General features: G+C 39.7%; 1 protein-coding gene across 2 annotated transcripts; it reads right to left on the bottom strand.

Annotated features, from left to right (window-relative positions):
- Nucleotides 1–380: 380 nt before the first annotated feature.
- On the bottom strand, nucleotides 381–23,217 carry CRLS1 (cardiolipin synthase 1). Of its 2 annotated transcripts, none has more exons than XM_049868819.1 (7): nucleotides 22,740–23,217; nucleotides 18,981–19,118; nucleotides 14,463–14,592; nucleotides 4,601–4,686; nucleotides 3,502–3,570; nucleotides 1,919–2,010; nucleotides 381–692 (listed from the first exon to the last, which is right to left on the bottom strand). In XM_049868819.1, the coding sequence occupies exons 1-7, from the start codon at nucleotides 23,043–23,045 to the stop codon at nucleotides 605–607; spliced, it is 909 nt and encodes a 302-aa protein (XP_049724776.1). In that variant the 5' UTR covers nucleotides 23,046–23,217; the 3' UTR covers nucleotides 381–604. The 2 variants fall into 2 exon arrangements, with proteins under 2 accessions (XP_049724776.1, XP_049724777.1); XM_049868820.1 differs by lacking the exon at nucleotides 22,740–23,217 and adding an exon at nucleotides 22,402–22,700.
- Between the last annotated feature and the right edge of the window lie 4,204 nt (nucleotides 23,218–27,421).

The following is a 27,421-nucleotide window of genomic DNA, read 5'->3' as shown; positions in this document are numbered from 1 at the left end:
CTTCAATACCTCTACTTTGTTTGATCTTATTATTTTCACAACTTAATACATTTTAAATCTCTTTACAACTTTATTTCATCCACAGCTAAGCTATTTTTGTTCTGTCAATAGTCTAAATAATCAAATATTAGCCACATGAATTGCTGTTGTGTATACAGATCTAAAAATCAACCATAAACCTGTTCAGCCGAGGTGTATAGGATATATATTTAAACCCAGAAAATTCCTAGTGCTTCGTGAGTAAACTCTACTTACAGAGAGGTGGCAACTCCAGTTTCCATGCTCTGGACTGTTTTGTTTTTAAATGTCTTAAAAAGTGACTGACAATAATTGAGTAATTGGTATCTTATAAATTAATCAAGAAACCTAAGATAAAAACCTCTAAATTATAGTTTTATTTGTATTTAAAAATACACTGGAAATTCCGCATAGGCCCATGATCAAGCTTACTTTCAATGCACACACTTCAAGTCTGATGCCATGGTTTGTTCTGACAAGTCCTTTTTCAAGCTGAACACCAAAATGGAGAAGGTCCTGCAGCTTTCCCAATGGCCCTGATGCCAATGACATGTATTACTTCCTTGCTAACGGTGATGAATGACTTTCATCTGCCTTTTATCACCTGAATAGTTTTCCGACCATAATGATAGTAACTGTAAGCTGAGGCGGCCGTGGTGAAAGCTGTAAAACACCTTTTATGGAAGGGAAGAAGTGAAATTTAGTTGGCAAATCTAAAAAACAGTAACAGTGAGAATCATAAAGAACAATTTAGGTTACCCCTTCCCAAGAACCAAACACAATTAGATACCATCATTCAAAGAGCTATATAAAGAGTAAAGAGGGCTGCAGAGTATACTTTTTTTAACTACAAGAATCTAAATACACTGGTTTTCTTTAAGATTTCATTTGAATTACTAATATCAAACAAAATCTAGCTTATGATCCCCGAAAAAAGAATGATAATACTAGCAACTATCATTTTGACCAGCCATTATTCTAGGTGTCTTATGTTCCCATTTTATTCTCAAAATAACCTCACCTTCCAGAAGAGGAAATGGAGACCAGAGGACTTGCTCAGGGCCACAGAACTGTCTGAGCCTGGCTCGGTCTCAATTCTACAGCCCACATGCTCTTTTCCCCACTGCTCCACACCGTTTAGAGTAGCAGACTCTAATTCCTGCAGATTTTGAGAATCCTAAGGATATTGGAGTCACTTTAAATACATTTCAGCCTTCTTTACTGGTTTTTCCTTAAGTGAATTATCAATTAACCAACCCTCCTGGTTCCCTATGAAATTCCATACTAAAATTAAGAAAGAAAGAAGAACAGGTTTAGAGTATGTATCATTCTTAAAGCTTCTTTGGCTTAACTGACTGACTAACCAATCATTTTCTGGCCTAGACTGCATCAAGCAAGAAGGCTTTAGAAGTCCCTTCACCAAGTTTCCCTCCCACTCTACCCCTTCCACTAATAACAGATTCCAGTCGAGTGGCAGAACTTACTTCCCCACACCCAGTCTCCTACATCTCTGCCTCTGCTCAAGGTTGGGCCTTCACCTGAAATGGCTTCCCCTCAATATCTCCCTACAGAAAACCCACCTAGACCACAAGGCTCAAATGCCACCACCTACCTGAAGCTTTCTCCTTCCTACCTAGAAATATCTTTCCCTTGTCAGAAACCTCAATACCTTACCTGTACCTTTCATCCCTTTTAATGTGTGAAAAAGTTACTAAATTATGGTTTGTACATCCCATGCTTGATAGTAAGCGTCTTAAGAACGTTACCAATCATAAAATATAGCCCAGAGCTTTATCCAGTCAGTGCTCCATAAACACCACAGGAACGAAGTAATTCTGAGACAGTCAGAATAGGCCACTTTGTTGATATTCTCAAAGAGTTAATTCTAACTTTAGCTTACCACAGTATCTGAAGATATATGCTGTCAACATAATTGAAAACTGGAGCTGCCAAAGAAGCTGCCACCAAGATTAACTGTACTGCTGTGTTTACCTAAAAAAAGGAAAAAGTTATATATGAAACAGTGCCAACCAGATCCTGTTTCAAGCTTGTAAGACAAAAGCAGATAGTCGCTCATGCTGAAAAGTGCTATATTCTCAGCATGCTGAAGTCGGTCTGTCATGTCCGACACCCCTGTCAGAGAGCTGGTATTAGCAGGTGAGAAGACATAAAGGCATCAATGTCACTACCTGGCCTGTCCGCCTGCACAGCTGCTCTTAACAGTGAGGGCTACAGCAGCTGTCAGAAAACAGCACCACCCTGAATTGCACAGTTCTTCATTGTGCAATTAGTAATGCTGCAAAATTCCTTGCCTTTTTTCCAGCCACCCACTAAAACAGCACCGTGAGTATGAAAACAGTCAAGATGCTTCTGCAGAGGTAACAAGGTTAACAAGTGACTTTCTGCTGTCACAGCAGGTTACAGAACCAAACCTCATCCAGCATACCTTTCACTTTCTAACCCTATGAAGGTGGAAAATTGAAATGTATTCACTTCCCTGAAAGGGGCTTCCTGGAGGAAATGCGTTGGCCTCCCTAGCCTAAAAGACAGCATTGAGGAGAACAGGAAGAAGACAGAATCCAAATCCACTGAAGCCTCCCTCTGCTCACGATGCGAAGCATTCCGCGGGAGTCTGTGAAGCATGCAACGGTGAGGGCTGTGCTCAGAGAGGCAGCTCTGGCCTATCATTTGTTCCACAGCCAAATGACAAGGATTCCACCTCATTTTTTAAAACAAATAATTTGGTCCCTGCACCTCTTTAAGCCACTTACAATGTACTACTACAAATTGCTGTATAAGTCATTTGAAACCAAAAAACCCCATGTATGTAGGCAATAACAGCCCACCCCAGGGACTACAGAAGCAGCCACCCCTCTGTCCACAGATGATCTGCACCCCTAACCCATTAACCTCTGTCACAAGGGATGGGGCAAACGTAACAAGGCTCCTAGAAAAACACACATGCCTTGAATGGCATGAGCAGTGTCCTCTCTGTGTACAAAGGCTGGCATGTAATAACTGTCCTGAAGAGGTCTCAGGAGAAGAGAAAGGACAACCAAGAGCAGCAGTACTTTATTAGTGAACAAATCTTCCCCCTATCCCCTTTTCAAGGGCCACGGTCACTCTTGACAACGGAAAGACCTTATTATATAGCATTTTCCCACAGGGAAGGAGGTAGTAAAAGCAGGAGGTATCTTCACCATGTCTTTGTATCTCAGTCAAGAAGCATTACATTTCAGCTCTCTTCATCTTCCCTAATCGGTGGCCTACTACCTCATTCAGAGTCAAGCTCTCAAACCACCAAAACAAAACACAACACTAAACATCCAAAAGGCTTGTGCTGAAGTTGTCTGCACGACCCCACTCCCCACCTACAGTGAAATTTGTCTCATTTTCAGCTCTTCCAAAATGAAGTTTACATTCATAATAAAACTTACACACACATACACAAAACAACTTAAAAGGACGTTGTGTGTCTCTTACCTTGCTGATAAATGTTGGTTTTAACCTGGCTGTGGCATAGCAAGGATTGAAATATTTGGCAAGCGTTCTCTGGCAAAGGAAAAAAAAAAAAAACTTATTGTTCAAGTTTAAAGCAAACATTTTGTCGCTACATGGAGGTAATAGTTACTGAGTGCTCACTATATAGTCTAGATAAAAGGCTGCTGATGGTCTCAAAGAGTACAAAATGGTTAAGCACTCGGCTGCTCACTCAAAGGTCAGGGGTTCGAACCCACTAGCCTCTCTGAGGGGGAAAAGACCTGGCGATCTGCTCCGGTAAAGATTTATAGCCTATGAAACCCAATGGGGCAGTTCTATTCTGTCATATAGGGTTGCTGTGAGTCAGAATTGACTAGATGGCACCTAACGACAAGCAGCTAGACCAGCCCTTTATCTGCATCTTCTTTTATTATGGTAAATAAGCAGTATCTGTGTTCTTCGTAAATCAGTTACAGAAGCCTTCCCCCCTTCCATGGTTATTGAAAACACATTTATAAAAATGAATAATTTCTTTTATTCCCCAGTTTCTATAAAATGGTAACAGCAGTAGCTATTAAAATAGTCTGCTTGATCACATTTTTTACTAAATAAATTCAATAAAACTCCTTTACCTCTATTTTCTTTTACAGATTAAAAATTGTAAAATGAATAAAATGCTGCTCTATATTCACTAATTTGGGAACCAAAAGATGAGGTTATTATACGTTATGCGTATGTGCTCAAATATTTGTAGACTCCTCGGTGGACGAATATGCAAACACGCCGTTCCACGCTTGGCAACTCTGCCTTCTCAAACCAGTTCTGGACAATCCACAGCAGCAGAAGGGGCTCTGACCTACGTATGGGCAACACCCTGGCAAGAGTCTGCTCCTAGGGCCGGGGGCTGGCTGGTCTGCCTTCCGTGCTAGCAATCAAACAGATTTCAACTTAAAATAGAAATATGCCCTTTTAAATTGATTATTTCACATAACTTTTTTAGTGGGTGATTCAACTAGCAAGAATATTAATTGTATTTTAATTAATTAATTATATTTTTTAATTATATTTAATACTACAAAATATTTTTTTTAAACAAACTCACCGGTGTTGGAAGAGTTCGATATCTGACATAAAAAACGGCAGCAATCAACATTACATCTCTTGAAATTATCATGTAAGTAAGTGAAACTGAAAATAAAATATAAAATAATTCTGATTGGGATTCTGGCAGTCACTAACCGACATTATGACCACAATAAAGCCTTGTTCATTCGGCCGCGTTATGAACTTACTGTGCCTCATGCAAGCAAAAAGTTTAGAGTGGACACCGATGGCTTAGGGTCATCATAGTGAACCACTCATTTTTATATTCTTTTTTAAACTGCCCTAGAAAAAAGTGAAGTATACACCTCGGCTTTTTGAATCCCACGTCTGCTTCTCAAATGTTGATCCTCTTGCCTCTGCTTTTAAGCTATTACTGTGCAGCTACCAGTGTCAGCTCTGCCCTCAGCCCCCTGTAACTCCTTTGCTACTTTACGAGTTAAGGAAAAAAAAAAAAAAAATCACCATGCTTGTTAGAATTACACAGAAAGAAAAAGGTAGAGACTAAGAAGACGCTTTGATTGCTTAATCCTACATTCTAGACTAATTCTCTGAAGAGTAAAATTTCCTGTATGTATGACTTGCGGAGAAACAAAATATTTTCATTTTTGTCTCTCCAATTCCTACCCAGGCCTTGTTATTTTCGCTTGCTCCATTCATTCAATAAATTTTAATTTCAACATGAATTCAACTTGCCAATGGTTTTCTCATTACTGCTCAGGTTTTACAGCCTGACGCCAGAGCCAGAGCAAGCAGAGGATATTTTAGATGGACACCCAAGGAACTTCTATTCCCTCAGTGAGTGAGAACTGCAGGGCAGAAGACTTGCTCTTCCCTTCACAACCTTCTGTACTGTAGAAGGTTTTTACCATGAATATGTATCACATTTATAAGAAAAGAAATTCATTTTTTAAACAAAAGGAAAAAATCCTGAGGCCAACAAGTACTCAGTCCAAATGGCTTCATTCCTAAAACAAAAGGATCATGCGTATCTCTTCCACAGTACTTTCAAACAGCTCCTTTGTGAATTATTTTTGTGGCTGCCCTTATGGTCCTCTCCACTGTTGACATTCAATGGTCCTGCAACTTGAACAAAATCCCACTACTTTAAGTAATTACAGGTTTGAAATTTAAATCTCTCCTGGTCGTAGCTAAGGATGTAAGTGTTGATCCTTTACCTAGTTTTCAATGACAACATTATTCCAAGCAGAAAATGTTTTGCCATACGCTTATCCACTTAACTCATGGCTTCCAGAGCAAACAGAAGACAATATCAGCCAAGCAATAAAACAGGCAGGCCATGATTTTTAGGACTAACTTTGTGCCTATAGAACAAACTTTGTATGGCAATCATCAGCCAGCAAAATCTAACAATCACATTTTAAAATGCAGCAGACCCATGGAAATTACATACAGTAAACCTCCTGAAAGAAGCCTTGGTGGTGCAATGGTTAAACACTTGGCTGCTAACTGAAAGGTCCACGGTTGGAACTTACCAGCTGTTCCGAGGGGAAAAAGACCTCGTAATCCACTTCCATGAAGATAAAAAAAACCCCAAACCCGTTGCCACTGAGTCGATTCCAATTCATAGAGACCCTAGAGGACAGAGTAGAACTGCCCCACAGGGTTTCCAAGGAGCAGCTGGTGGATTTGAACCGCTGATCTTTTGGTTAACAGCCGAGCTCTTAACCACTTTGCCACCAGGGCTCCTCCATAAAGATTACAGCCTAGGAAGCCCTGTGGGGCAGTTCTACTCTATCATAAAGGGTTGTTAAGAGTCGAAATTGACTCAACAACACACGACAACAAACCTTCTTAACATGACTTTAGATGAAAATGAAGACCTAGTATTGTATTTCATAACCACCGTGAAAAAAAAAAAATACAACTTAAATCTAAATAAGAGGTTTATGAAGAAAACAAGATGAAGCAATACAATACAGTGCAAAGACTTGGGCTCTAGTTCTAACTATTAAAATTACTACCCAAATTACCATGTATTGGCCACCCGGCATTACTTTAAGCATTTCACATACATTACATCATTTAACTCACATCAACCCCATGGAATAGGGACCTTCGTTATCCCCATTTTACAAATATAGAAAACAAGCAAGCTCATGCAGATTACACAACTTGGCCAAGGTCACCCCGTTAGTGAGCAGTTCAGCCAGGACTAGAACCTAGGTCTACAGCCTTCACAGTCTGTGCTTAGGGTTGGGCATTAGGCTTCTAGCCCAGCAACAGTATGACCTACCAATTAGCATCTCTGGACTCATTTTACCAACTGCAGCAGTCTGTGGGGAAAAGGTTAACAAAACCAGTGATTCCCAAAAATGGACTGCCCATCATAGAATCACCTTGGGAAAGCTTCCCAAAGGCACAGATGAAAGCCCCCTGGTGAGTCACATGCACCGCCAGGCTGGACCCTTGCTGTGCTAGGTGATCTCAAGGACCTCTGCCAACTGACAGTACATATCCTCCTACTTTGGTTCTTTGGGCAATTTTATCCAGTTCCCTGGCTTTTCATCTTCTAACTGCTCCTGTTTGTCTCTCTGCCCTCCCCTTTTTTCTTCCAGGGCTTAGGCAGCAGCTTTCACTTTGCTTATCAGAACATGACAGTATGTTAGTGTTGTAAAACGTGGCAGGGATTACTCCAAGGATTTTCTCCCTGTTTGCTAACAGTCTGAAATATGTCTGCAGTAAGGAGGTACATTGTGGGCATTTTATTAGTGCTGAAGAGAAATAATAAAATTAAGTCACTTCTAAGAAAACAAAGAAAAGTCAGACAAAGAAAAAAAGAGAGAAAAGAGAATCAGTCAGTCAAGGAAGCTCAGTTCTGATTAAGAATTCTAAAAAGACAGAACCAAGAAAACAGAGGGTAGAAAATTATTAAAGACTTAATAAAACGCTCAGAATTAAAGAATGAGTTTTTAGACTGAAGGGGTATACCTAGTACCCAGCACAATGACAGAAGACGTTCTAGTATTTAGAGGAAATATTGTGAAATTTCAGAACTCCAAAGATAAAAGATCCTACAGTTCACTTTCCATTTATATTTGACTAGGTAATTCAGAATAACCTTCCTATTAAGGATAACTAGAAGATGCAGGACATTAAAAAAAAATCCTGAAAGCAAAAGTTTACATGTTGAAAAAGTGCCTACTAAAAAGTAAGAACCCAGAACAGTAAGTCCAGACACTCAAAGCCACTAAGCAGCCACAAAGCTCAGCTAAGTTTTTGGCAGCCTAAGGGGCTGGGGAGACAGCAGTCAAAGCCCAGAGCCCTCAAGGTTGGCACTGATAAATCATCTCCTAACTTTGAGCTGGGGATCTCAATGACTATTTCCACAGGTTTTGGGGAAGAGAGAGCCCCAAGTAAACTTGGCCTTACAAATACATTATATCATCTGATGGTCTAGCGAGCCTCAAATCTTGGACTTAGATTAAAGTGATCCCAGACTGTTAGCATTCCTAGGCACCTGGCAAAACTGAACAAAATATCCTGTCGGGGAAGTGATGCTATCATCCAAGCATCATATTCCTCCAAATTACTTTTCAGGTGCTAATGTATGGCTGACATAGTCAAAGGAACAAGATACCGTGAGCAAGAATCAAGAGGAACAGCAGGCAAATAAAGGAGATTGTTAAAAGACGTAAGATTTCGGAATTATTAAAATCTATAAAATACGTAAGTTCGCCATGTTCAAAGAAATAAAAACTAAATTTAAAAATTCTGGCAGTAAACCAAACTTAGATAACTAAGCAAGTCTGAAAAAGGATTAAACCAAAAATTTATAATTGAAAAATAAAAATTAAATAAAAGGTTTAACAGCAGGTTTGACACAGACGAAGAAAGACTTTGTAAAATGAAAGATAGCTAGCTCATTAGCAACTATCCAGAGTGCAGTCCAGAAAGATAACATGATGAAACATTGAAAAAAAAGAGAAGACACTTAGAGGATACAGTATGATTTCTGCCTTCAAGTCTCTTTTATTGGATAGTAATTTTTTTTTTTAAAGCCAGACTAATCTATCTTTGGTTTGTGCATGATGTCTTTTTCGATATTTTTACTTCCAACTTTTCTGTCTTTATGCTATAGATACCTCTTGTAAACAAATATAGATGGGTTTCCTAACCTAGGTATACTGAAGTCCCAAAAGAAGAGGCAAGAAATAGGGCTATGGCAATATCTGAAAAGATCATGCCTCAGCACAGACCTGATCAAAGATATCAATCTACAGATTAAAAAGCCCGACAAATCTCAAGCAGGATAAATAAAAAAGAACACACGCTAATAAATATTGAAAAACTGCAGAACACCAAAGACAAAATTTCAAAAACAGAGGAAAAAAGATTGTCCTCAAACAAAAACACAATGGATTGACAACCGATTTCTTTACCAACAACGAAAGCGGGAATACAAAGATACCTTATTATGCTGAAAGAAAATAACTACCAGCCCCAAATTCTGTGCTCAACAAAGATATCCTTCAAGAATAAATGTAAATTAAAACATTTCTGTTGAAATAAACACAAGAGTTTACCAGTAGATCTGGGTTAAAAGAATTTCTAAAAGATATACTTCAGACAAAAGCAAAATAATCCCAGATGGACGGCTTCAATTACTTCAAAGACTATGAACTAGAAAAAAGTAGTAAATAAACCTACATAAATCTACATGAGTACTAACAATAATATCATATGGGTTTAAGAAATATATAAAATTTGACAGCAATCTCATAGGTTGAGAGAAGAATAAATGGAGTTAAAGTATTCTAAGGCCCTTCTAGTATCCAGAATGTGCATAAAATATTATTAACATTAAACTTTGTTATAATAAGGGTGAATGAAACAAAATTTTGAGGATAACTAAATGGAGAGTGTAAAACTTCCAGACTGGTACAGAGAAATATAATAAAAATACATGTAAAAGTAGTAAACAACATATGGGCCAAATCAAACATAAAATGGAAGACTGAAACATAATTATTAATAATCACAGTAAATGTCAATGTAGTAAATGTTCTAGTTAGAAGACAAACATTATTAAACTGGATAAAATAAAGAAAACCCATCTATATGTTGTTTACAAAAGGTATCTTAAACATAAGGCCACAAAAAAGTTGAAAGTAAAAATATGACAAAGACCTCATGCGCACAATCACCAAAGGTTAATTACTGTGGCTACAGTCAAATTCAACAAAAGAGACTTTAAGGCAAAATCAGTGGTTGAAATAAGGAGGGTCACTTCATGACAAGAGGTTCAATAGATCGAGAAGACGTGACAACTCTAAATTCATACGTACTTAATCGTATGATTTTAAAAGATAACAAAGCAAAAATCAGTGCTAAAAAGAAAAACAGCAGGAAGCTATATGTGTGTGTGTGTGTGTGTGTGTGGGTCTATACACACATATATATATTCTCTCAGAAACTTACAAGTGGACCAAAAGAAAAAAGAGTCAATAAAGGAACAGAAGATTTAAACACAGGATGAAAAACTTGACCATATATAATTATGGACGTAGAGATTATGGATGGACAAACAGAGAACACCACACTCGGTGACCGCAGAATACACATATATTTGAAGCACACGAAACGTTGATAAAAATCGACTGTATATTAGGTGAAAAGTACACTGGCCTAAAGGGCTAAAATCACAGAGTGTGTTCTCTGAACACAAGGTTAACTGTCCTTGAAATCCGTAACAAAAAGATACCGAGAAAACCCCCACAAACTCTTGACAAAGTAAGATATATTTCTACTAACACCATAGGTCAAAGAAAGAATCACAATGAAACTGGAACTATTCTGAACTGGGCAATGACAAAATTACTAATATCAACATAAAAGAAACAGTGAAAAAGTGATACATAACTGGAAATGCACAGCCTTGAATGCAAGCTTTAGAACAGAAAAACTGAAAAGCAACAAGTTAGTATCCGTCTCTAGCTGGGCTGCCACTGGTCACTTGGGTCAGCGAGCACTTGAAATGCGGCTAGTTCAGACTGAGAGGTGCTGTAAGTGCAAAACATATACCATACTTTGGAAGTGTACCATGAAAAAATATCACCTAATTTGTTTTATTGATTACATTTTGAAGTAACATTTTAGATGTACTGGATATAGCATTAAAATTATTTTCACCTGTTTCTCTTTATTTTTTAATACAGCTACGAGAAAATTTAAACTCCATATGTGGCTCCCACTATATTTCTATTAGACAGAACTGAACTGAAGAATTTAGAGAAAAAACAGCAAAGACAACCAAAAGAAAGAGGAAAAAGAGCAAGATTTAATGAAGAGTAAAGAAACATATTAGAGAGGCTCAACTAAACCCAAAGCTGGTTTTTTGAAAAGATTAATTAACACTGACAAACCTCTGGCAAGGCTGATCCAGGCAAAAAGAAGGAAGATTAATTAACAATCAGGATTCAACTGAGATCTTCACACATATCCTACAGACGTCAAAAAGTTAAGAATATTATAAATAGCTTATGCTAAAATTTTTTAATGTAGGTAAAATGGGCAATTTCCTAGAAAAACACCACAACTTGCAAAATAGATAACAGATAAACTAGAAAATCTGAATCATTCTGTAACTATTAAAGACATTTAATCACCTATTTTAAAACGCCCCCTTGTAAAAAAAAAAAAAAAACTGCAGGCCTCAATGGTTTCGACAAGTTCAATGATTTCAACAAGTTCAATCAAACATTTGAAGAAGAATTCAATTTCACACAAACATTTCCCAAAAATGAAAAAAATAAAATTATACTTTTTAACTCATTCTACGAGGACAGTCTAAATGTGACCAAGCTGGATTTATGCAAGGAATTGCAGGTTTGGTTTAACATTAGAAAATCAATAATAATGTAATTCACTACACATTAACAGATTAAAGGGAAAAAAAAATCATATGATCCTCATAATACATGAAGAAAAAGTCTGATAAAATTCAATATATAATCGTGACAAAAACTTCTAACAGAAGTAAACCCTATAGGAAACACCATATTTAATAGATAAATATGGAAAGCTTTCCCTTTGAGATTAGGAATAAGACACAGACAACTGCTATCAGCTATCACCACTCCTATTCAACACTGCACCAGAGAGCCTACCCAGGGCAGTAAAGCAAGTAAAAGAAATAATAGGTGTAAGGACTGGAAAAGAAGAAATACACTGCCATCAATCATGGAAAATATATAATATGGATTTAGAAAATCCAAGAGAATTTACAAATAAAGCATTAGAATAAGGGTTTAGCAAGTTTTGCTAGACACAAAAATCAACATTAGACACAGAACTGATTTTTATGATATTAACATCAGTTATTACAATATGAATTATTCAGAAGATAACCACTGATAAAAGCAAAACGGACTATCAAGTACCTAAGGAAAGAAAATCCAACAAAAAATATATGTCTCTGGAGAAAACTATAAAATTTTGAGACATTAAAGAAGACCTAACCAGAGAAGATACATCATATCTGTGGTCTCGAAGACTAGATGCTGTAAAGATATTAATTCTTCCAAACTGATCTATAAATTCAACGCAATTCCAATCAAAATCCCAACAGGTTTTTCTGGGGAACTTGAAAAGCTGATTCTAAAATTTATACACAAATGGAAAGAGCTAAGAATATACAAGGTAGAAAGACTTGCTCTACTACATGTCAAGACATTTAGCAAAGCAATAGTAGCTAAGGGTGGTACTGGAGAAAAAACTGGCCAACCCAGGAACCGACCCATGCACATACGGGCATTGCAATGAATGTGGAAAGTACAGACTTTTCAATAAAAAGTGCTGCGATAACTGCATATCCATATGAAGCATGGTGGATTTTTAAAAGAAATTATTTTTAAAAACCATCAACTAGAAATAATGTAAAAAAAAAAAACAAATCAAAAAAACTGAAAAGGTTTCCAAAACAAAGCACAATCACATTCAAAGGAAAAGATATCAGAATGGCATGAGATTTCTCAATAGCAAGATAGAATCTGGAAGTTTATAAAACAGTCTTTAAAATTTTGAGTGAAAATAATCTGCAACAAAAAACAATAACCAATTCAACTCAATCAAGTATGAGCATAGAATAAAATTCTAAATGTGCAAGACATGTAAAAACTGGGCTGCCATGTTGCATCCTTTCATGGAAAATAACTAGAGGATGTGCTCCACCCAAAGGAGAACCTTAACCTTAACACAGGAAGGTGAAGGTTAAGGAACACACAGGAGCCTGGAATCAACAGACCCAACACAGAAGAGAGAAAGTGGAAATACCCAGAATGATAGTGAAGACCAGGCACAGTGCAGAATTAGAGAACAACTTATTATCATTTATTACATTATTTAGATAAAGCTCATAGCAACATTATTCATAACACCAAAAACCTGGAAACAATTTATATGTTCATGTTATGGACTGAATTGTGTCCCCCCAAAATGCACACTGTAAATCATAACTTCTATGCCTGTGGTTATAATCCCAGTTGGGAATGGGTTGTCTTTGCTATAGTAATCAGACAGGATTAGTGTAGGGTATGTCTTGAGTCAATCTCTTTTGAAGTATAAAAGCGATTAAACAAGCAAGAGAAGCAGAGACGAGGGAAGATAAATTCGATGCCATGTGAAGATCACCAAGGAGTCAAGGAACGCCAGGCGTACAGATGCTGAAAAGAGACCAGGACCTTCCCCAGAGCCGACAGAGAGAAAAGAGTCTTCTCCTAGAGCCGACACCCTGAATTCAGACTTCTAACCTCCTAACTGTGAGAAAATAAATTTCTCTGTATTAAACCCATCCATTTATGGTATTTCTGTTATAGCAGCACTAGACAAGTAAGACAGTAAGAAGTGACCTGGCCAACCTTTGTAAAGCAACACCACAAAACACAATGCAACTTTGAAAAATGAAGGTATCACTCTCTCTCTCTCTCTCACACACACACACCAGGCGAAGTCTGAATAATGTCAACAGAATGCCCTTTAGGTTCTATTCCCTATAAATTATATTCATTAGAATTTTTTTTTTAACCTGCCCCTTCACCTCTCAACCATAAATATACCTCAACTCTGACTTTCAAAGAAGCACATAAACATTAGTCCAATTTATTTTTTAAATGTGATACTGAAACTCAAAAGCTTAAAGGTACAGAAAAAAAAAAACCCGCCAGCTTGAGAAGACTATCCTAAAATCAAAGTCCACTATACTTCTTCCTATCAAATGCCAATAACAAGCTACTGAAGGACCACAGAGCAGGTTCTTTGTTCTCAGATCCCATTTCTAACTCTTAGAAACAATTTAATCTGAACTGAAGGAGAAAAACTGATTAAGAAATACAGCTGAAGTAGAAAATAAACCGAAAAGCACATTTGAAATATAAAGCAAAAGATCTTAGGTTTTTGCTAGAGAAGTATTCAGATAAGGTACAAATTTATGATTTGAAAGTTGCATGATAATGTCTAATAATGTGAAATTTTACAGGCATTTTTAGGATTTCAGAGTTCTTATCTATTATGCTCAAATTATACTTAATAAAAATACTTACTAAAACTTTAAATTGCTTTTAAAAAAAACTAGGCACTAATAATATAAAATACAGCTCCAAAAGATTCTAGAGTAATCTGAATTAGCATTGTGAAATAGTATTCGCTTCATCTTAAACCATCTTATTAAGAAAATAACTGAGTCTATTAGTATAATTATGATATAAATTCTGAAGTAAAATAAATAACTTGACAAGAAACAGTTCAACAGTTTAAAACTAGGGAAACAGTTTAAAGCAGAAAAATAGAGAAGAGAAGAGTGAAGAGAAACCCTAGTCTGACTAATGTCACAATGGCGTTCTTACCTGGAATAAGATCTGCATAGGTCAAGCTAACATATAAGATACTGATAAGTATTTTATCAGCAAGTGGATCAAGAGCACTTCCCAAAGCTGATTTTTGATTGGCCCAGTTTCGAGCAATAAATCCATCCAACTGAAAATAGAAGGTTTTTTTTTAAAAAATAAACATCATGACAGGTACAGGGTAGAGATCTTAAAGCTTAAGTGATACCAGAACAACCACTATAGTTTCAAAAAATGTTAATAAAATCTCGTTTCTTACCCCCAAACATTCTCATTCTTCTTGGTATATATTTAGCTCTTCATCAGCAACTTTGTTACAGAGTCTCAAAAATATTTAAGGTATGGAAATAATGTCACATTTCTATAGTACTTTTCTTTCTCAAGGCCTTCCTGTTAATTCTCAATATTTTCACAATGTCCCTTTGTGAGATAAACATACCTTCAGAGAGACGTAAGGAACCCGTCTAAAACTAAGCCTGGCTGACAGCCTGGACTAGGAGCCTGTCTTTGACCCTTGGGCTATTTTTTGTACAGCTAAAAAAGCTGCTTTTACTTGCAAGGACTACCCTTTAAATGTAAGACTAACCGTTGTAACCCTTACCTACTTTTCAAGGAACCCTGGTGGTGTACTGGTTAAGTGCTCAGCTGCTAACCAAAAGGTTCATGGTTTGAACTCACCAGCTAGTCCACAGGGAAGAAGTGGCAGTCTGCTTCTGTAAAGACTTACAGCCTGGGAAGCCCTATGGGGTAGTTCTACTGTGTCCTACAGGGTCACTGTGAGTTGGAATCTACTTGATGGCAATGGGCACCTACTTATCAGGGCGTCTTTGGGTGGCAGAACAGTTAAGCACTCAACTACTAGTCAAAAAGTTGGTGGTTGAAACCCACCCAGAGGTGCCTTGGAAGACAGGCCTGGAGATATGCTTCTGAAAGGTCACAGCCGTGAAAACCCTGTGGAGCGGAAGTTCTGCTCTACACACATGGGGTTGCCATGAGCTGGAACAGACTCCGTGGCCACTAACGACAACCTAGTTTTCCATAATATGGCCCAACTCCCTGAGTTGTAACTCTTACTATTCTTCAGTTTACTTATTTATTTTGCTCAGTACCACTGTTAATTGTATGCTCAGGCCGATTTTGCTTGCCTTGTATTTAAATAAAAGACCCAATCCACTGCACTTGGTCGAGCCGAAATTTTTGACACTTATTCACTATGCTTGGAAACAAATCACATTTAAATGTCACACCTGGTCACCTATGGTCCAAATGGGGGCCTGCAGCTGGTTTTGTGTAACCTGTCCTAAGATTTTAAAAATATAAATTAGTCACCAATATCTAAATATTCAGAGTCTTCCCATAAAAATCCAGGTCTTTGGCCTAACTTGAAGTATGGAAAAACGCAGCCATCCTGGAGTCACAAAACGAATTGAAGCCAAATAATGCCCAATCCCAGTACACAAGGCAGGCACTTTCTGGTTTTTCCAGCTTCAACAAGTATGTGAGTTTCCTACTCCTATTTATAAGGAAAAAAATAATTTAGATGTAATTAGACATGGTATATTTTAAAGGATAAATAAGTCCTCCATATCTTAAGTATTCCAGTAAGTCAGGGGAGACAGCAGTGGTACAGGACAGCAGTTAAGAACATGGTCTTTGGCACATGATATTATGTGGGCAGCTCCTGTCTGGAGGCGAGATGAGAAAGCAGAGAGGAACAGGAGCTGGCTGAATGGGCATGGGGAATACAGGGTGGAGAGAAGGAGTGTGCTGTCTCATTGGGGGAGAGCAGCTAGGGTTACATAGCAAGGTGTGTGTAAGTTTTTGTATGAGGGACTGATTTGTAAACTTTCGCTTAAAGCACAATAAATTAAAAAAAAAAAGAACATGGTCTTTGGAGCTTTTTTTTGGTAAAGTCTTTTGGTGAACAGAAGTTTTTTAATTTTATGAGATACCATGTCTCTATTTTCCTTGAGAAAATAGAGCTTATCATCAACTCCCTCATAGTCCCACCATCAAATCCACCACCTGCCTGCATCCATTCACTCTCTCTGCCTTCTCTGGCCCCATGCCCTGACCTTCTGTGATCTGCTTCCTCCTTCCCTGTCTCTCCTGCATCACCAGGCCTCTCTGTTTCTACTCAATCATGTCTACTAAAAATACAAAATTCCCTAGTATGTCATATCTTTAAAAGCTACCCTTCTTTGACCCTATTTTTCTATTCCCCTACAAAGCAAAACTTCCTCAGAGAGATGTCTATTTTCATCACCACCTTAAAGTACCACTTTAATTGTCCTCACCCCTCTAGAAACAGTGCTCCTAAAAGTCACCAAGGAACTCTGTATTTTTAGCTTATTTGACCTCAACACAATTAGAGCACTTTCTTCACTTAACTTCTGGGACACCACACTGCCTCATTTTCTGCACCCCCTCACTGGTTATTCCTTCTCAGTCCTTTAGTGACTCATCCTCCACTGCTTTACTTACTGGAGGGATCCCATGGCTCATTTCTCTGGCCCCTTCCCTTCTTTCGCCTCAGCTTAGATGATTTCCCATACGAACTTGACTTTCTATATGCTGATAACTCTCAAATCTGTCTCTCTCACCAAGACTTCCTCCAACTCAAAACTACTTACTCAGCTGCCCACTTGATACTTTTAGGCAGACAGGCCTCACAGCTCATGTATCTGCCCCCAAACCCTGTCCTGAGTTTGCTGCCATCAGAGCAAACATTACCTCCATGCACGTGGTTGCTAAAAAGAGAAAGAAACAGCCTAGCAGCCACATCTGACTCCCCCTTCTCTGGCCCCCTCTATCCAACTACCAACGTACTGACTCTCTCTCCAAAACACATCCCAGACTCATCCACTTCTCTCCAACCCCAAATCACCATTACAGTCCAAGCTACCATCACTGCTCCCCAGAGTACTGCAAGTCTCCTAGACAGTCTCTCTGCGCCCACTCTTGCCTTCCTATAATCCATTTTCTACACATAATACAAATCAGATCATGTCACTTGACATCAAAACCTCCATGGAGTAAATGTGAAACATGTTTGTGAGATTCCACACATATCATATAATTACAAAAACGTAAATGGGGACTCACTCCTGTTCACTGAATATTGCAATCTTGTGTGGCAGTTAAAAAAGAGAGACAGAGAGAATGAGTCCAGTAACTGGAAAAGATCTTTTCTGTTATTTAAAAAAAAAAAAAATCATTACTACACTTGCCTTTGACAGACTTAGAGATCATATCAATGATGAGTAGAAGCCTTCAGGCTTCAGAGGTAAAAGCAGGGGCAAAAGAAAGATTAGAAGACTGGAGGCGGTGGTGACAAATAGAAGCTAAATGCCGTATAATAACGCAAAAGCCCTCCTCTGCTCACCCTCCAAAGTCTTCAGTTAATTCTACATTGCTCACCAATGCTGCTGGGCAAGTGGAATTCTGTTTCCAGGAGCCTCAAAGGAAACCAGTGATATTACAAATAAAGCTATTAACCAACTTTTATTAATAGAAAATCAGATTCTCCCTATTCTCACTAGAAAAATTTTGAGCAAAGCTTTTCACACATGCACCAGTCTGAAGGGGTGCCAAATCATCACGTCCTATCTGGGTGCCCACATGAATCTCAGATAAGCCTTGCACAAGGCTGCGCTGTATCTATCGCTACATGCTAACTTTGCTCAGATCTTACATCTTTCATCTTTTTCACCACTTCCCTCAACTGTGCTTTTGTGGGGTATATAGTTTTGTGAGCCATTTCAAATTCCTTCCGAAACAAGGTAAATGAAAAATACAAACAATGTTACACATGATGATGGAGTTCTCTGGTCTGTCCACAAAAAACTACCGAACACATAATGGAGCTGAGTTCTAGCATGAGGTGGTCCAAATAAATTCTCCCCTCCCCCAAAACTGATACGGTGGTGGTGCCCTGGAGCTGTTTTCTCCCCTGTCCATCTGCTGGGGCAGTGGAAGAAGGACCAGGGATCAGGAACTTAATCTTTGGGGTGCCTATGGCCTCCTGCTAGCTTAAACCTGAGCAGAGTTCTGCCCTCCACAAAACCCCTGGTCACGACTGATCTTCCCTGGGTCACAACTGGCCACTGTTTCTCTACCAGTAGAATAAACTGTTTTTACAGATCAGAATAGTTCTCTCCACCCTGACTCACAATAAACAGAAAATAGCTGCACAGCTTCTCTCCTTTATTTCTATTCCTAAAGCAAGCACTCAGCTCTTTGGGGATTTCTTAGAGTTTTTATTTTACAAAGAAGTTTAAAACCAAAACGCCCCCCTCCTATTCCTCTCTATAACCTTCACTTTTGCCCTCAGACGGTATACAGAAAGAGTCCCACATAGATGCTCAAGAGAAGACCTTACACAAAGTACTAGGTTGAATCCATCGTAAGAATTTCCTTCCATGCAAACCAGACTAACGCTATGCTATTCCAGTGTAGTAGTAGAGACCCTGGGATCTGGAGGGGGAGCAAAGCAGGGAGTGTGTATTTATAACTTACCAAATCAGTTAGCCCAGCTAAAGCAAAAACTCCTAACGCGATATGAAAATCTTCTTCAATAATCAAATAGCCCAAAACTGGGGCCAAGCCAATTCTTGTCATTGACAACATATTTGGGATTGTCCATGGGTTTTCATACTGAAACACAAAGACAACACAGTTTAAATTAAATACCGTAAATCCATACTTTAAATAACTACATACATTGGAAAAGTACTCTTCATTAGCTTAAGGACCAAATGTTACACAGACTCTAAATTTATTACATTAAATTGAATTTTTAAACTCATGTGACGCACAATACTGAAAAAGTCAGCAGAACTGGACTAAACCAAAAGCTAGGAAGTTTCCTGAATATAACCAAACACTTCAAGGGACAGAGTAGAAGGGGCAGGGGTCTGGGGACCATGGTTTCAGGTGACATCTAGGTCAACTGGCGTAACAGAGTTTATTAAGAAAATGTTCTGCATCCCACTTTGGTGAGTGGTGTCTGGGATCTTAAAAGCTAGAGAGCGGTCATCTAAGATGCATCACTTGATCCCAACCCACTTGGAGCAATGGAAAATGAAGAACATCAAAGACACAAGGAAAATACGAGCCCAAGAAACAAAAAGGGCCGCATAAACCAGAGACTTCATCAGCCTGAGACCAGAAGACCTAGATGGTGCCTGGCTACCACCAATGACCACCCTGACAGGGAACACAACAGAGAGTCCCTGATGGAGCAGGAAAAAAGTGGGGTGTAGAACTCAAATTCTCGTAAAAAGACCAGATTTAATGGTCTGAGACTGGAGAAACCCCAGAAGACATGGCCCCAGAACTAAAACCATTCCCGACGCCAACTCTTCAGACAAAAATTAGACTGGACTATAAGACATAAAATGATACTCGTGAAGAGTGTGCTTCTTAGTTCAAGTAGATATACGAGACAAAATGGGCGGCTCCTGTCTGGAGGCGAGATGAAAAGGCAGAAAGGGACAGGAGCTGGTTGAATGGACACTGGAAATCCAGGGTGGAAAGGAAGAGTGTGCTGACACAGGGATAGCAACTAGGGTCATATAACAATGTGTGTATAAATTTTTGTATGAGAAACTAACTTGAGCTGTAAACTTTCACTTAAAGCACAATTTAAAAAAAAAAACCACGAGATGTTCCTTTTACAGACATCTCTCTCAAAATGTCTTTCAAGAATACAGAAGATGAAAATGCGTCATGTACCAAAACGTAAAGTATCTACTATATATACTACAAATTTTTTCCTAAAGAGAGAAGCAGCAAAACAAACACATTATTACCTACTATGCAAATCAAGTCTTTAATATACGACTTCACCATTAGAATTTAGAACTCACTAAAAACACTCTGCTTTTAAGAGTCAGGAAACAACCAAATTACCAACCCTAGGCATTTTGGCTTAAAAGATGTAGTGTACATAACCTCCCTCATGTCCTGCTGTATATGCTGAATGCCATGCACAGTATATGGAGATACGAATGAAAAGGAAAAAAGATTTACTTCTATCACTTCATTGCTAAATTGGAGAATTGCTAAAATGGAGAGAGGAATAGGGATTGAGATTCTGAGGAAATAAAGAGAAGTTTTATAAATCTGTTCAAAACAGATATGAAAATAACATTAAGACCCTCAACTGGCTAGAAACCCCGGGCTTTCACAATTCCCCTGTGGGAGGTTTAGGATTCCTCGAGCCTTAACTTGGAGCCGAGCTGCTTAAAGCTGGCAGTAAGAAAGGCTGTCCGGCAGCTGCTCTCAAGAACTTCCCTTCCCTGCAAACAGCATGTTTTGTCTGAGGGTATTTCAACTTCAGAAAGCCTCCACCTAGTGGAGATAAGCCGCTCTGCACAACAAGGTACAGAAATGACATCAAAATGTCTTTGCCTAAAGCCTGGATTTTTCTCTCCACTGAGGCAAGACTGCCAATTCCACCCATGGGACTTTCTCATGAGAACTAACTCTACTTAACCTCCATCTTAATCAGTAACCAGCTGGGCCTGAACTTTAATTTTGGGTTTTAAAAAAAAACACAAAAGCACCCATTTCTATTTCTAATAATGTCTTTAAAAAATTTTAAAGAATTATCCTGTTAAGAAAAGGTATTCTCTAAAGGTATGAAGTGTGTGTTATAAATATGATGTGGCACAAAATATTTAACTCAGCTTGAACGGAGAATGGGGTGGTGGTTGTTGGGGGCTGGTGGCATGATAGTGAAAGCTACAGGAAAACTTAAAATCCTCCAGGGAACAACCAACCTCCACTCAGGGGTCTTTTATTGGAAGTAGACCACATAATTAAATGGAAACATTCTTGGAATACGTTCCAAGTTCAAGTTCAAAGGTCAGTGTTTTCTGAGTTCAGAAAGAGGAAAGATAAGTCTGTTGACCACACTGTGGTACGGAGTAAGTCAAATACTGATCCAAAGTCTCAGCAACTGATAAGAACAAGAAAGGTAGCTCATGACTGAAAAAAACGAGCAACAAAGCAAAAAGGTCAGAATACAGCTGCTACCATGGAGTCGATTCCGTAACTCTCTGAGCTACCCACTGGGCAAAATTCAAGACAACGTTGCAAACAGAGTATCACTTGACGAATTAAGACACAGGACTGAATGCTCACGAAACAGAGAAAGGGGTTCTTCTGGCTCCACATAAAACATTTCAGTTAAAATAACCTCATTAATTTCTAATCATCAATTTGTAAACGTTTCAAAGTTAAAATTAACAGAGCTAATCTCAGATTACCCAACCAGATAACCTGTGGCATACTCGACCAACTACTGGCGTTCTGCAAGGTCTTCAGTCAGGATATGGCAACCTCAAAATACCCAGCGTTCAAATGGCAACATGCTTTAGCTATTACTGGAGCTGAAACCCCCGCCAGGATGTGGCCACCTCAACCCATGCTGTACATCTGATGAGAGCAGCACAGGGGCCCGCTGAAGACATAACAATTGAAGATGTAATAATTGCACGAGCCTTGCTAACATGACATCAAAAGCTCTCCCACACTCATGCTCTGGAGTCTCCTGCTGGGACAGTATTTCAACAGGTAAAACGAGGGCAATAGGAAAAAATAAGGTGACAAAATTCTCTTCCTTAACCTCAAGAATCGAGTTTGAATAGTTTTCTATAATTCCAAACCAAAACCAAACCTGTTGCCGTCGAGTCGATTCCGACTCACGGCGACCCTATAAGACAGAGTGGAACTGCCCCAGAAGGTTTCCAAGGAGCGGCTGGTGGGTTTGAACTGTTACCCTTTTGGTTAGCAGCCTTGCTCTTAACCACTGCGCCCCCAGGGCTGCTTTATCTCTAATTACGACTTAAATTGTTTAACTAACTCACATTCCGTAAAGTTACCAAAAGTTAGTGAACCAAACCTGTGAAAGCGAGCAGAAAAGACTACATACCTTTCGGAAGGTTCTCACAGCCTTGCCCTAAACCCTGGGGATTCGCTTCAGACAATTAGTCTTCTAATAACAGACAAGAAGCGAAGGCTATTTTTTCCAACGTGCGCGAGCGGAATGGGGAGAGGGGCGATCACTGAGACCGAAGGGGACCACACAGAAGGTGGGTCTGGTTGGCGCCCCTGAAATCCACCCCGCCCGAATGCTCTGCCCGTCACTTCAGGGAAGTGGTTTAAAAGTTCGGAGACGGAAGCGCTGGCCAGCGCACGTTACCCGCGCCCGGGACCGAGTCCAAGGAGTGCTGGCGACCCCGTCGCAGGCACCTCCTCCGCGGTACGTACCAGGCTGGCGGCGCTCGCCGGGTCCCCCGGGCCAGCCGGGGCCTCGGCGGCGGGGCTCCCTCCGGCTGCGGGCCCCGGGCTCGCCTTCTCCGCGCCCGAGCAGTGGCCCCGCAGGCGGACCCCAAGCAGCCGCAGGCCGAGCGCGGCCGGACGCAGCCACCGGCGCTCCGCCAGGAAGCGCAGACAGCACGGCGCGGGCGGCAGCAAAGCCCCGCGGGCGCGCCCCTCTCCCGGCCGCGCCCCCGGCGCCCACGGCGCGCCGCGCAGGGCCCCCCAGGAGCCGCGCGCCAAGCGCCAAGCCAGCATGGCCCTGCGGCCGTGCCGTAGGGACTCAGGCGGCGGCAGCTCAGCAGTCCCGGGCGCCGGCGGGCCGCCTCCCCATCGAGCCCCGGCGGTCCCGAGGCACCAGAGCCGTGCCTGCCTCCATACTGGCTTACAGACCCCAGCACGCTCCGCTTGTACAGGTGGCCCGCGGCCGCCAAGGACAGAAGCTTTTGCGACGCTTTTGCGACACCGCCGCGGCCCGGCCTCCTAGCGCAGGCGGCAGCGGGAGACGCGCTCCGTTAGGCCCGGAGGCGGGGAGGCGGGTGGCGCGTGGCGCTGGCCTTTCGCCGCCGGCTCAGCAGCTTCCCTCCCAGGAGGAGGGAGCGAGGGAGCGGCCGTGCTGCGAGGGGCGCGCGGCACATGCCCCCGAGGCCGGCAGAGGGGCCCCCTCCAGGTGTGCGCGGAGCTCTGGGGCCTCGGGGGACGCCTTACGTAGTCTTATTAAAGTGTTTGGTACAGAGGAAATCATAAATACCAGCTCTCTGCTCCTTCTTGACTGAAGGTGCATATGTCAAAAATCAGTATTAGAAAATTTCAACAGCAGTCACTAATCGTTTACCTGAAAAGCTGCCGTAAGCAGGCATTGCTTCTCATTTAATCCTCCCAAAAACTCTAAAATGGGTTTTATTACCTTTACAGATAAGGAAACAGGCTTAGAGAGGTTAGGAATCTTATTAGAAAAATATCCAAGGTAAGAATCAGCTAATCATTAACTGCAATATTACAACGTTTCAGAAATATTAACGTTCGGTTCAGTGTCAAACGGAATTTGAATGGTTCTTGCTGCCCTGCCCTAGCCGGGTAGGTGGTGACAGCCTCACCATGAAGTTATCTTCGTTCAGGTGGTTAGAAAGGGAAAGACCAATTGAAATTGAGCATGATTGTAGGTCTGTGCCCTTATCAAAAGGATATCTTCAGTTTCTTATGCACATATTGAAATAGTGATACTGAGAAAAATTAAAATTTTTGTAACACTAATGTAAAAAGTATATTTTAAAACAATCATTGTAATCAAACACCTTTAATTCTTATACATAGACATTGATTCTGAATACCCTGGCAAGGGGGAGTTTCTCCAATCCTTTCCACTCCCTGAGTTGCCTTTATTCACCCTCCACTTCTTCCTGTTTCAGGAAAGTTTCTCATTATCTCTTGGAATTTTTCTTCTCTCTGCTCCACAAGCGTTCAGTCTGTGCTTGCCTTCAGTGCTTGCCTTCACCTTCTAATATTTAGCACTGAGGATGTGAACTTAGTTGTTTTTTACATTATTTCCATTTGTTGCTCTAATGTCTGATAGGTTTTTATTTATGATACTTACGACATTTGTCCTGGAGCCCTGGTGGTACAATGGTTAAGAGCTACAGCTGCTAACCAAGAGGTCGGCAGTTCAAATCCACCAGCTGCTCCTTAGAAACCAATGGAGCATTTCTACTTTGTCCTATAAGGTCGCTATGAGTTGGCAACCGGTTAGGCTTTTTTTGGTATGGCATTTGTCCAATCTTAATTTTTTTTTCTGTTAATTTTAATTATTTCTTCAACTTTTATACTATCAATTTATGGTAATTTAATTTTATCCAGGCTCAGTGCCATGAAGAATAACTCCATTGTCTGAGTTCTTCCCTTGTTTGCATTATTATTTAGGGACTGTCTCTTGCCTATTAAAAGCAGTCATGAGTCATTAAACCGTAAAATAGCAGTCATGGTTTTCTTTTTTGAAAACAATCTTAGTTAAATGTATATTTTGTATTAATGTGTATTCCTTTCTGTATTTCCACATTTGGAATTATGTCATACTGAATTTTAAGTTTTTTCAACAGGATATCCCCAAAATTGTCTATGTAGCAAATTTCATTCCTCTGTTTTTCAACTCAATATAAAATTAGAAGAAAAAATTAACCCTAAGATAAAATAAAACCCACACTTAAAATATTGAAATTTATTTAAACATCTTTTTTATTTTTAGAAAGCCAACTTTACTATAGAATACTACCGTTACTACTAAGTCTTTATAAAGCACTTAAGAAAAGTGTCTGGCACTTTGACTAAAGGACAATGGCAGCTCAACCTAGGACTAAAAATTACACTGTTTCTAATAAGCCATTTCCCTTACATTTTACAACACGAGAACATATAGTTAGTACCCTTTGATCTCACTTTCTAGAACTTGGCAGCTGTCAACAAATGAACAGGGTGGAGGATATACAGAAACTCAGTGAAACAATATCAGAGACACTGAGATACACACAGTAAATAACTGTGGAGTATTCTTACTACAGCCAGTTTAGAGCAGGGCAGAAGCAGAAGAAATCTAAAAATTCTACACAGTATTTGGTTTAGAATAATTTTTTTGTTTGTTTTATAAATCCTACAATAGTTTCTATCCAATAAGATTAACTAAATAGGTGAGCACCTCACAGGTCTGAAGGGCCTAGGACTTTTCCCAAGGATCACTGGACTTTTTCCCAAAATGGGAAAAAAAGAAATGAAAAGTTGAAAAGTCAGTCTATAACAAAAACTCAAAAATCCATATATAAACCCTAAGCCTCATGCTTGAAATTAATTTCAAGTTTTTCTCTTTCCACCCTTCTTACCAAAATTGTTTTCTTTAGAAAGCAAAATATACTGGTCAGGCATCTTATCCCAACTTCTATAGAATCGACTCAATGGCACTGGGTTTGGTTTTGGGGTATAGTCAATCTAAACAGTTTTGGATTTAGACTCAACACAGAAGGAAAGAACATGAAAAGAGAAAAACCAAACCCAAACCAAACTCAGTGCCGTCGAGTCGATTCCGACTCATAGCGACCCTATGGGACAGAGTAGAACTGCCCCATAGTTTCCAAGGAGCACCTGGCGGATTCGAACTGCCGACCCTTGGGTTAGCAGACCCTTGGGTTAGCAGACCCTTGGGTTAGCAGCTGTAGCACTTAACCACTACCCCACCAAGGTTTCCATGAAAAGAGAAAGGGTTGTAAATAATTAACCTTGAACAATTAGTTGACAGCGGGAAGTAAGTACCTCGAAAGCATAAATGCTAATAGCAATAGCTGCCAATACTGTCGTGCAATCACAGTGGAGCTATACTGTGCGTGGCTCCTGCTCCTTGCATTAATCCTTTGTTGAGGAAGTTGTGAAAATAAAAATTCTGCCCCTAGAGGGTATATTGGCTTGCCATTTTTATGCTTTGCTTGGTAAGTTGCAAAATGCTAGAAGTTTGGCTACTCTGAATAACAGCACATCTTACCCTATTTGCTAAAAATTCCTGGAGCTTCTTTGTAGACTTTTTGAACATTCTACAACCCAGTCATTCTTTCTCAGTTGTCACTTCTATTTGAAGCACAAGCTTTTTGAAAAGAAAACCCTATCCCAAATCTATTACTAATATTTTGTGTTGATAAATTGACAAACTCTAGAAACATACTGGTTGTGCTCATACATCACATAGGAGGCAGTGTTTGTTACTAGTATTAAGTCGTTCAGTCTGGGACACAATAAACATGAGCCATTTTCTGTTTCACAGAACCGGAAGAAAATGATAATTATGTAAAGACAGTTGTTCTTCAAATGAGTCATACAAATATTAAGGCTTGGAAATGAAAGCAAAACAGGAAAACAAAGTTAGAATCAAGGACAGTTAAGTCTTGTAGGACTGACTGCAACTGTAACTATTGGCACTAAGCACAAAGTTGAATAACTAGCAACCCAAGTGAAGACAGGTGTGAACCACTGTAGTAAATGCACACCCAAGGGCCTAAGTAGGAAGTAATGAAATGACTGGCAGGGCCAAACACGGCAGGCACCTGAGCTCCTCAGGACTTGCAGGGATGAACTCTCCCTAACCTCTATGACTGACTAAGTTATTAAAGATCTAAACCAACCGGTTTTATGTCAATTTCTAGTGTCAACTTTTCTTCACTCCTTCCGGAAAAAGTACTGCTGTTACTAGAATATATGATCAACTAACTCTTTAGCCAAGGGTTTTTATATGGTTCAGTCCTGCAGGAACCTTTAAAGGATATAAGAACACTTGTGTTGGCAAGCAGTTACTAAAAACAAAGTAATCCTTTCCATTTCAATTTTCAGGACGTGTGACTAAAGATTTGAAAGATTATAAACCACCTTATCCCCCCACACTGGAAACAAAATTGAGCCAATACTGTGGTCCTCTTCAATGGTTTACCTGAGAGGAATCTTCAAATGTGAGCACAAGATAATTTTTTCCTGCCCCACAAAATCTTAAGAACTTTAATTTTAAAGGGGTTTAATAACCGCAAGGCTGGTGGTTTGAACCCATCCAGCAGCTCCGCCTAGAAAACTCTGTGGGACAGCTCTACTCATTACATGGAGTCACTGTAGGT

This window comes from Elephas maximus, chromosome 25 (assembly GCF_024166365.1).
Source record: "Elephas maximus indicus isolate mEleMax1 chromosome 25, mEleMax1 primary haplotype, whole genome shotgun sequence".
Taxonomy (NCBI): Eukaryota; Metazoa; Chordata; class Mammalia; order Proboscidea; family Elephantidae; genus Elephas; species Elephas maximus.
The sequence above is the reverse complement of the archived record's forward strand: the minus strand, read 5'-3'. Positions and strand labels throughout refer to the sequence as shown.